The 12,198-nt window shown below is 40.2% G+C and overlaps 1 protein-coding gene across 1 annotated transcript in view; it reads right to left on the reverse strand.

Annotated features, from left to right (window-relative positions):
• Positions 1 to 320: 320 nt before the first annotated feature.
• PLCXD2 (phosphatidylinositol specific phospholipase C X domain containing 2) overlaps positions 321 to 12,198 on the reverse strand; it is a 58,378-nt gene continuing 46,500 nt past the window's right edge. Inside the window, exon 4 of the mRNA XM_036448416.2 lies at positions 321 to 6,870. Coding sequence (XP_036304309.1) covers positions 6,711 to 6,870 — 160 coding nt within the window. The 3' untranslated portion in view covers positions 321 to 6,710. The remainder of the gene's footprint in view (positions 6,871 to 12,198) is intronic.

Here is a 12,198-nt window from a genome sequence, read left to right on the forward strand (position 1 = left end):
GATATTAATGCTATGCAAGGACAGGGCCATCTTCCACCCCACATCATCTTGCCATGGATCCCACTCTCTGAGCAATGCAACAGTGATTGTGCAACTTTCTCTTTCACCCTCTGAATTTATCTACTTTGTTTCACACGACTATGCTTAATTTTTGCTAAATCATTCACCAATTAAATGCAATCAACCATGTGGAAGGTATTGTGTTGGGTGATATTTGGCAGGGGTGGGTGTGAAGTTCCCCACCCCTACTACTAAGACTCGTAGTTACTTTTAAGTATTTATATGGCCGATAATCCAATGTGCATACATCAAAGGAGAAGTGCCTGCTCCAGTTTTATATTTATTATTAGGTTCAAGCTTATTTAGGTAGTTCAAGTTAAATACAAAGGAAAGACATCATATCAGCATATTGATTGAACTTTTTCACAGTTAAAATGAGGTAATCTGGCTTTACAATATTTTAGTTTGAATTAAGCAGTTATAATTCAGTTTACAAGACAGGAGAAGGAGATATTTAAACAATTATTTCTTAGGGAAGAAAAGCCATGTGAAATGTGTATGAATAAGATAATTATGCCACAAAATACATTTCCTAGTATCAAGCAGCATATATGTAAAATTTTAATTCTAACCTTAAAATTGGTATAATTTACAATTATTATTTTGCATAATTTAGCTAATGGCATGCACTGTAATATAAAACAAGCACAGAGGACAAAATATAATATCTAATAAAACATTTTCAGATTCATGTATTATCTGAATTGACCAAACTTATTTTCAATTTGACAATATCTGTACAGTAGTCCAACCTTATCTGAGGTTTTGCTTTCCATGGTTTTAGTTACTCATGATCAGCAGCAGTCCAAATAAATTAAATGTAAAATCCCAGATATAAACACTTCCTAAGTCTTAAATTGCACAGTTCTAAGTAGCGTGATGAAAACTCAGGCCAACCTGCTCCATCCTGCCCAGGATATGATTCATCCCTTTGTCCAGTGTCTCCATACTGTCCACGCTACCACCTATCAGCCCCTTAGTAGCCTAAGTTATCAGATTGACTGTCGCAGTATTTGTGTTCAAGTAACCCTTATTTTACTTAATAATGGCCCCCAAAGTGTAAGAGTAGACATGCTGGCAATTCTGATACGCCAAAGAGAAGCTATAAAATGCTTCCTTTAAGTCAAAATGTATGTATGTGTAGGAAAAAACTCAGCATATATAGTTCATTACTATCTATGGTTTCAGGTATCCACTGGGGATCTTAGAACATATCCTCTGTGGGTAAGGGGGGAGGGGCTACTGTATTTTTAAAATGCTGATCAGTTAGGTTAAGTATTACAGTAGGCATATATACTATATATATGCATACACAATACAATAATGCACACACAATCTATATAATAATGAATTGGTGTAAAAATTAGTAAGTATAATAGCAGCAAGGTACCACTGCCTCTAGACAATCTACTAAGATTTATCATATTGGTATTAGAGGTTTATGACTAAAGTGTCATTAGTGTTATAAACTAAACCAATGTAAAACTGCAAATGTTCAAAGCTACCAAAGGCCTATTTGACTTTTCAAAGTACTGTGCTTCTCGTTGGGCTCATAGCTTGGGGGCTAGCCCCTGATATCTGAATGAAGTACTGGCCCCAAGTTCTGGGGTCCAATCAGGGACAGTTCTAGTAATCAGTTGGGAGCAGGGAGGGGAGCTGGATAATGCATCTGAGAAGAAGAAGGAGCTAAAACCACTGTGATAAGAGTGAGTTTGGACGTCACTGAGTGTATGTGCCTTTTACTGTAAGTTTTGCCAGCATCCTGTGATTCACAGTAATCAGCGGATGACAGAGGATGGCCAGGAAACAAGAGGAGAAAGTGGTATTCTTTGAAGGAGATAGAAAATGGCTCTAGACCATTGATGGAGCTGTCTTAATAGACCATGGGATTGAATTCCCAATAAAAAGAAAAGCATTTCATCCAAATGATGTGGCTTAAAATGAATTTGAAAAACTCTAAGAATAAGTTTTGTTGGAGAAAAGGCTGGACACTCACTATATCCACTGCAGGACAGAAAGGGTTATCTCAGAGTGCTTCCAGTGTCTAAGAATGTGCTAGTTCAACACCATGGCATCGTGTGCTGCGTTCTCTGGGTTAGGGCCAAGCCAGTGACAGAATGACCTTAGCATCATTATTTCTAGCAAGAAATTGGGGGATCTTGGGGCAGTAAAGAGCTTTTTAGTATCGATTGGAATTAAGGGTAAAGTTTCCAGTTAAATCACTTATCACCCAACCAATTCACTCCTGTGTGTCCCAAGACAAGGTGTGTGAGTGACAAAGCCATGGAGGCAGACAGCAGGAAAGAGTCTGAGGCAGAGGGCCAAGACGTACTGGAAAGTCAGTGGAATTTGGAGGGACAGCCATGTTCTAAGCCATACAAACCAAACTTCTTTCTTGTCACTGTGGAGTTTGTGTTACTATTTCTATTAATCTCCTCCTGGCATGCCGTGACTACTTGGTGTGCACTGGGGAAAGCCCAACCCTCAGGTGTTCACATTCACATCCGCCCAGCTCATCTCACTGCTCACAACCTTACAGGCACTGCTGTCAGACAATTTCCATCTAACAGTGGCGCCTTTGAGGAATGAACCCCAGTAGCATTTCTCCATATATGCACACAAAGAATCACAACTGTACACCTGCTCAATATATAGCATTTAACCCCATCATTAGACCTGATGTTTTGGGGAGTTGCTTGACCAAGATTTGCAAAAACAGCACTAAAGTAAGCAGATGGCATTGTTATTCCAGAGGAAAGAACAGGGCAGATTTAGCACAGGATCACTTCCTTGCTCAGGCTGTGGAGGGGGCCGCATGCCTGTGCCCCATTCATTAGCCCGTTCTGTTTCCCAGAACCTAACAGTGAACATCTGCCGTCAGCCAATGAAGAACGCGACAAAACTTCAACTGTGACATAAACGAACTCTATCAGATGGTCTGGATTTGTGCAGCCCTTTTGCTTCCCAGGAAAACAGGTGGCTTCATTGCAGTCTTCATCCCTTCTTCTCCACCTTTAGCTTGGTATTAAGCCTTCGAGTTGGGTTGCCACAATGTCTCGATGGGGAGCACTCTCTTATGTTAAGATTCAGAAAAACAGAAATAGGAAATGCTGTTTCACCACAAAACTGCATTTAACTCTGGAGTGTTCCACCATGTGGTCTTCTTGAACAGAAACACAAACTGTGAAGATGAGGAGATGAAAAAAAAACTAGGATTCTGAAGATCGATCATTACTGGGACCTTGTGCTTTTCTTTTGAGTTTATAGAAAATTCTGCTTCAAACTGTAACTTGTTGATTCTCAAGAATACAGGGGTCTGGGCTCAGCACTAAGGAAAGTAACTAAATTTAATTATTAGAGAGTCTGATAAAGCAGGTAGATAATATTTTTTGGCATGACCCTTTACAATCTGCCATTAATTTACAATTTTAATTCTCTACCATTTATCATTTTACCCGCTCTATCTTGACTTCTCTCTACAAACCTGAGAATATTTTCTGTACCCATGAAACCACCGTGGCACCTCTAATAGGCTCCAAGTTCAAGCCTCTGAACTCTATTCTAACCTAACTGAAACCTGTAACGGTCCCCTTGGCCACGTGGCAAATGGTCCAGGAAGCTCATAAAAAATTCAGTCTACCTTTCAGGATAACCATGGCCCTGTATCCTAACACCCTCTTTTGGATCAATCAAGTAGTTTTTTTAGCTGACCTTGAAGTTAATTCTGGGTACTAGTAAATAAGATAAACTTATCTGATCAGAAAGGTCTCCAGAGCTTAAGAGAATAAGTGATATGGTCGGGTCACCATTTTTATTGGTGGCAGTTTTCTGTCTGTCCATCACGGGAATCTCCTGCTTGGCCTTCTGTCAAGGAGCAGAATGCACACATCCCTTCTTGGGGCAGATATCATGCTAATTCAAGGGTGCTTATCAAGGGTGAACTGTAAATAATCCTCCTCCTATCTCCCAGAACTCCTGCACAGGATTGCAAAATGCAAGTCAGGCTGCTACCCACAGCAGCATGAAGGAGCGAGCCCCCACACTCGCCATGCATAGCGGGACTCCGTGCACACGCCCTTGGTACCGCTGGCTGTGCTCTTTGTCATGCTCGATGGCTTTTCTCTTAGCATGCAAACACTGTGGTGCAGTTAAACGGTACAGCCCAAGTGCAACTACATATTTTAAAACTAAAGGAAAAAAATCAAGTAAACATTTCACTGAACAGTCAGCAGCCCTTGGGTGTCACTGGTGTCCTGTGTGGACACCTGTCACACACCTGGCCTCATAGCACCAAGCACCTGGACAAAGCTGAGGCTCAAATAAAACAGAGAAGAATAATTCTCCTCTTGCCTCCTTATCTCTTTGCCAAGTAACAAAGGGTTGAAGAGGGAAACTGATCTAGTCCCTAGCAATTGATCATGAATTAAAAACAAGACGCAAATGAAACAATAACAACAAATAAAACCCTGAGGGTGGGCCAGGGATTTCAGAGCTCATCACTGGAGTTTAATATCAGAACTGAAGGGAAATTGAGAAAGTGAGGGCACCCACTTCCTTACTCCTTTCCATAGGAGGCCCTAAAGAATTTGACAATAAAATCTCAGAAACCTCCTTGGAGAGGAGCTCAAATGTAAGGAAAGTTAATGCCCAGAGGCATTTGTGTTATGACCTCCTCGAGCTGTGGAAGCTAAAGGTCAGGGCTTAAATTCCTTTACAGGGAGTAAAGGTTGGAAGACCAAGAATTGGGGGTGTGCATGTGCTTTTAGTAGCAACTCTAGGATACCCCCCACTGCAGGCAGCATGCAAATCCAGCCATGAGCATCGAAAAGTAGGAATGGGAAACTACTGGGAGGTGGGCCAAGGATCTGTACACATGCACACAGCCACCCAGGATTGCATGCTTATCTTTTCTCCTGTAGAACCCGGAAGCTAACAATTCCTCAGAGATTCTCCGCCAGTTCTTAGGAGCATCGACGTACACACATTCCCATGCTCAGTTTTCTTCCTAGCTGCTTTCTTTTCAACCCTCTTCTGGAAGGTCTTCATCAAGAACTGAGAGTTCTTCACTACCCTTTTCATCATCTGCCCCAGTGCGTGGCTTGGGAGTGGCTTCTCAGATCTGGACCACACCCAAACATGAGCCCCGCCTGCCTTCATGTACTGAGGAGCCAGGACATGGACAGCAGAGTCGCAGGCCACTCACAGTCCTGAGATGCGTGGTCCTGCTAAGGAGGAAGACCATGGCAGCATTGGGCCAGGGTGAGAAAGTTCAGGAAGCTCCTTGGTGAGTGCTCATGAGGTAAGAAGCACTGAAGATACTTAATCTACAAATAAATAAGTAAATAAATAAATACAATAAAACACAAGAGGGCTTTTCGTGGATAAGCACCTCTCATCAATTTAAAAAAAAAAAAATCCCCTTGTGAGTTTCAAAGCCCTCATGCAGTGGTGATTACTAGGCTCAGAACAAGGAAGACACGAACTGGAAACGTTCCAACACTGGGTATTTCTCACTCGACGACACCCAAGTCATCCTAAATGTCTCCCGAGGTAGTCTTGTTTTCAAGGAGTTACGGAATGGCTCCAAACCCACTGGCGTGTCCTCCTTAAATCCATTGCACTTTCCATGCATCCTTGTGTTTGCCAGCACGGTGCCACAGAGAAGCTACCTTCCATTAGCGTTGTGTCCCATGGCATAGACCTGAGTCCAAGGCAGAAAACAAAGAAATGCAATTCCAAGATCTGGCTTGAAGATCCTACTCCAAAGAGGATTTTGACCAAATGATGCAGGTGCTTACCTGGCAGCCATTTTGGAAAAAGCTACAGAATTAAATTTAAAAAAATCTGGCGTGCAACAAACATGCATGTCTGTCTATTGTTGGGCCCCACAATGAAAAGATCTCTGGTCTTTGTACTTTTCACTTTTAAGAAGAGGCCAAAAGAAAGAGAAGGAATCAATGCTTTCAAACTGGGAAACACATTTCTAACACCAAGGGCAGTCTGCACTGTTTATCTGAAGAATAAAGTTGACCGATTATCAAGTATAAGCTATGCAAGAACAGCTTGCAGCTGAAATACTTTGGTGATAAATGTCTTACTCTCTCAGGGATGAAGTGGTGACATTCAACATGTCTAGAGAGAACTGGTGCTTGGCCCTTTCTCCCCTCAAAGCCCAAGCTTAATATTAAGCCACCGCACAGGGCAGTGTACACCTACCTGCAATGACTCATTCTTTTGACCAGGAATGTTTTTTCTGGTTCAGTTTTCTCACTAACTCAAACACCACATCCTGGAAGACAATAGGGAACTAGGCCTAGTAGGAGGACACACAATACCCTAATGTATCTTGGAGACTCCATTTCCATATTCCATTCAACCTCATAAACCATTGAGGAGATCTTAGCCTCGATCTTATAAAACATGCTTTTTTCCCTTGGACTTAAGTTTTTCAAAAGTCTCATGGGGAAAAATGCAATGAAAAGATCTTGGATTTCATCCGAATGGCCCTGTGAGGAGGGGAAAAAGAAAAAACACCCTCCTTCTCCTTCTATTCACTTCACCAACACTGCCCAGGAGCCATCCTAACAGAAAACCCTTCAGAACTCCAGCCTGGATCAAAAGATTCAATATTAAAATAAATAAAAATTGAATCAGCATTTGGCCAAAGCTCTATCCTCCTGTAGGAGGTCATTCAATTCAATGACTGTTGTGGCAAAGTCCACCAGGTCCACGAAGTCAGACGTGATGATGTTGACACCCATGGTTCCAGGCTTCTTAGTTTTTACCCAGTCCAGGATGACAGGAAGGTTCCTACACAGAGGAGAGTGTTTCGGGGAGAGGAGAGAGAGTAGTTTAGAAGGACTCCTCCAAAAATAGAAATAAAACTTTTCCCCTAATGTAACAAGAGTATGCCAATAAAAGCTTGAACACCCAGAATTTGTCCATTTAAGCTTCATATCTCTTTCAGGGACAAAGTGATGTCTACTCCATTAGAGAACTGTACTTTCAGGGTTTCTGTGCTAGAAGGGGATATTAACCCTAAAAAGATCCATGTGAAAAGGACCTTAAAAAACTATTTTTTTATCATAAAACTTTTTATTATAAATCACTGAAAGAAATTTACAATAAGTATATCCAACATCTAGGTTTTACTAGAATATTTTACTATACTTGCTTATCACATATCTACCCATTAATCTGTCACTTATCTTTCCATCAATCTATCTTATATTTTTGACAAATTCCAACTGCTAACAGCTATACCCATCCCCCAAACACCTCAGTTTGCATATCATTAACTAGGGTTCCATATTTGTGTATAAGTTTTCTTTTGACATAAAATGTATATCCAGCAAAAAGTGCACAAGTCTTAAGTGTATACCAGTTGAGTTTTGACAAATGTATATACAGAACCTATACCCATATCAAGGTAACTTTAGAGCCTTATCAGCACCCCAGGAAGTTCCTGCATGTACTTTTCCCTTCAATCCCTGCTCCCCAGTCTTCCTAGAGGCAACAATTACATTAATATTTTTTCTACCACAGATTAATTTGACTGTTCTAGAATTTCTTAAAAGGCATGCAACATGTATTCTTGTGTATGAGGCTCTTTCATTCAACAAATGGTTTTGAAATTCATCCATGATGAGGAATGTATAAGTTTTTAAAACTTAACTGCATAGTATACCATTGTATGATTATATTGTAATTTTTGTATCCTTTTTTCCTATCAGCAGATAAACAGGCTGTTTCTAGTTTTTGGATTTTATGAATAAAATTTTATCTATGGGCATTCTTATACAAGTCTTTTAGTGGACATTTATTTTCACATCTCTTGGGTAAATAACAAAGAGTGAAACTGCTCTATTATATAGTAGATTTACATTTAGGTTTATAAGACACTTCTATTATAGATCTGTTCCCAAAGAGGTGGTTCCATTGTACATTCCATCAACAAAGTATGAGAGTCTGTTGCTTCTCATTCTCTCCAAAATTTGATGCTATCACTCTTTTTAACTTTTTTCCAGTTAGTAGGTGTGTAAATAAGTAGTTTATTGTCTTCATAGGGTTTTAATTGGCATTTTTCTACTAATCATTACTGATGTTGAGCTGCTTGTCATGTACTTATTGGCCATTTGTGTATCCTTTGTCCAATTTTTTTTTTACTCTTTCTCTTTTCTTTGGTTATTAAGTTGTAAGTTATTTATATATTCTGGATATAAGTCTTTTGTCAGATATATTTTTTTGATATTATCCCTACCTGAACTTGCCTATTGATTATTTTACTGGAATATTTTAGTGAGCTGAATTCTTTAATGTGGATGAAGTCTAACATCAACTTTTTTAATGGTTTCTGTGACCAATCTAAGAAACTTTTGCCTATTCCCAAGTCACAAAGGTATTTTCGTTTTCTCCTAAAAACTTATGGTTTTAGCCTTTATGTTTACATCTCTGAGATCTGTCTCAGGTTAATTTTCATATATGGTATGAATAGGGGTCAAAGTTTGCCTTTTCCAGTCATTCCAGCTATATGTGTGCCTTCTTAATAGACAATTGCTTACTCAGTGTTTCACAAAAAAAACATTGTCAGACTCATTTTATAATTTGAGGGCTTTCTATGCAATAGAATATTTTGCCAAAGAAGCACATAATCTAGTGACATAAACAATGATGACAATTTATTTTTTTAATATATTTTATTGATTTTATAATAGAGAGGAAGAGAGAGAGAGAGAGATAGAAACATCGATGAGAGAGAAACATCGATCAGCCCCCTCCTGCATACCCCCCACTGGGGATGTGCCCGCAACCAAGGTACACGCCCTTGACTGGAATTGAACCTGGGAACCTTCAGTCCACAGGCTGATGCTCTATCCACTGAGCCAAACCGGTTTCGGCAATGATGAGAATTTAATGTGATATTTTCTATAGTAGTAGTAAGTGTAAAATACCATGGGGGATAGAGAGGAGGGAGCTATGAAGTGTCACTATAGTTTTGCATCCTGGTAAAAATAGCTCGCTGCATACTCCATATGTTGAAAATGGTTTAAGGAAGGCACATACTAAGGCTTATACACTGAGTGGCCAAATTATTATGATCTCTGAACGCATAAAAATCTAGCCACTTAGTGTATATCCTATATAATAAAAGGCTAATATGCAAATTGTCCCCTGGACCAGGAATTCGACCAGCATGCAGGCTAGCCAATCGCCCATGTCCCCTCCCCCTGGCCAGGCTGGCCAGACCCCACCCATGCACAAATTTATGCACTAGGCCTCTAAAATATATATTATACACACACACACACACACACACACACACACACACATGTATATATATATAATATAATTATATACAATATATGATATATATGTTATATAGTAACATATACTATATTATATATCATATATTATTCTATATAATCCTATATTAGTATATATTATATATACATGTTACATATAGTATATGTTACTATATAACATATATTATATATCATATATAATAATATATAATTATATAATATATAATTCTGATGCATTCAAAGATCATAATAATCTGGCCACTCGGTGTATTTTGGTTAAGGAACAAGAGACTATTAGGAAGAATTTGCTCTAGACCAAAATTGAAAATAAGTGAAGTTTATTGTCTTAATAGGCCCCTTTCTCTTCTGTAGGGACAGAAGTTGTCATTTCCTGTCCTTTGTTCCCTCAAAGCTGCCCTCCCTTCTTTAGGTACACACCATGACTTCTCAATCTTCTCCTAGGAGACCCTATCAAGGCTGTGGCAGCATTTTGTCCCTCTTCTCTTTATTTCCCGCTCGTCATGACAACTAGAAACAGTCCATGTTTCTTCCTTCACTCAGTGGATGCTATAGTTGTCCATGGACAAAAACACATCTCATAAACTGATTTATATTTTTATATCATCACTGATTATGATTTAATAGACCACCATAATAGACCACCATTATGTTTAATAGACAACATAATAATATATGATATATAATACAGTATATGTTACTATATAACATATATATTATATATCATATATTATGGAAGTACCGGGTACTTTTTATCTGGGACTCCTGACAACATAATAACCTCAATTTGACATTAACTTATTCAATTTTCCTTTGCCTCAGTTTCTCTCCCTATTCTTCATATCATTTTGAGAATTAAATGCATGTAAAGTGGTTAGAAATATGTTGGGGACTGCAGGAAACTGAATATTGTCACTAGTAGTTAAATGTGAAAAGGGAATCTGGAAGGCTGGCCAACCTTAATCGCTCTGAATGGTCGGCGCTATTAACTCATTGTTTGGTTAAGACTTCGGTAGTTTAAGCAACCTCCACCTGTGAATCATATGTAAATTCTTGCTGACTGTCTATTATTGGAATTTCCTGCCAAAAGGATATGGGTGTTTCCCATAGCCTCAATAAAAAGGGATAGCAAAGGCCAGAGCAGTGGTAGTTCTCCCCCTAGAGGCGGACTCCCGCCTGGCCCTCCATTTTTTTCAAATTAACTCTTTTCCAGTCTCATTTCATTTGTGTGTGGCCTTCTCCAGAACACGGAACCCTGAAGAGGAACCCTGAACCATGCAGGACGTGATAAGGGATCCCACAGGGGACGTAGTTAAGCACTAAATAAGTGTTTGATAAAATAGAAGGTTGTAGTGTGTGAAGCAGAAGCATCTGGGTGGTGGGGTAAGAAACGTTCCTAATGTGATTGCTACATCCTGTCACCTACGTGACAAGATGTTGTGGCCTGAGATTGAAGGGCCCCAAATCCAGTCTGCTCTCAGAGACAAAGACCTGGAACACACAACGGTTCATGTGAGGGCCACAAAAGTACTGACCCGTTCAAGACTTTTTAAGTTAGTCTATGTTTAAGTATGAAATGCAGGCGCCATCTTCTGGTTATCGTGGGGAAATGAGAGTTAAAGGCTTGGTGGCAACTCCAGCTGACTCTAGCCAGAGCCAAACCTCAGGGGATCCCTGGAGCCTGGGCAGGGGAATGGGAGAAAGGAATGCACCTGCAGTCTCAGGTGATAGAGAACTCTGTGTCAGCTTCGGGTTGCAGGTGTCAACCAAGGCCAGGGTCAAATAACCAGGGTTATGTACAACAAGAAGGAATTGTAGAATCCACTGGGAGAAAAAGCCACTTTATTTCTTAACTCCTGACATTTACCAAGATGAGAGATCAGTGGAGAAGGCTGAGTCAGGTACTGTTGACTATGGGCACCAAAGGGAGGTTAGAAACTTCCTTTTGACTTTGAGGCCCACTGCACTGTGTTTCTGGGTCTCCTTAGACAGGGAGGCATCTGCCTGCCAATAGGATGACGCCCCTATTTTGTGCTAGGCACTCTAGTAGGCATTTCCATATTAAGACTCTACAATATTATAAGGTATTATTAACCCCATTTAACTGGTGAGGAAACCTCAGCAAACCTGTCAAAACCCTCTTTGTTGTTAAGGGTCTACATTAGTTTGCTAGGGCTGCCATAAGAAAATGACTCAGACTGGGTGGCATTAAACAACAGAAATTCATGTTCTCATAGTCTGGGGGCTGGAAGTCCAAGGTCAAAGTGTTGGCAGGTTTGGTTTCTTCTGAGGCCTCTCTCCCTGGCTTGCAGATGGCTCCCTTCTCCCTGTGTCCTCACATGGCCTTTTCCCTCCTGCCCACATCCCTGATGTTTCTCTGTGTGTCCAAATTTCCCCTTCTTATAAAAGCAGCAGTCAGACTGAATTAGATCCCTCTCTAACTGACCTAATTTTAACTTAATCACCTCTTTAAAGGCCCGTCTCCAAATATAGTCACATCATAGCTATTGGGGCTTCAGCACTGATTTTTCAGGGAACATGATTCAGGGCATCATGTCAGGCTTGAACCTGAGGCCTCTGCTTTCAGCCCTTGTTCCTGTCCACAGTCCCATGGCTGTTCTGTCCTCAGGCATAGGCAAGATTTCCTTTCAGTTCATTTAGGTGGAAGTGTAAGGTGTCTAATAATCTAGGGAAAACTATCATAGAAATTCAGTTGAAATTCTATTCTTAGCTTCCTTTTAGAGTAATGAACCAAGGAAATGGGATCTTAGGACTGAAATTCACTTAACAATTCGGGGTGGGGGTGGGGGTGGGCAGT

This window comes from Pipistrellus kuhlii, unplaced genomic scaffold (assembly GCF_014108245.1).
Source record: "Pipistrellus kuhlii isolate mPipKuh1 unplaced genomic scaffold, mPipKuh1.p scaffold_m20_p_2, whole genome shotgun sequence".
Classification (NCBI taxonomy): Eukaryota; Metazoa; Chordata; class Mammalia; order Chiroptera; family Vespertilionidae; genus Pipistrellus; species Pipistrellus kuhlii.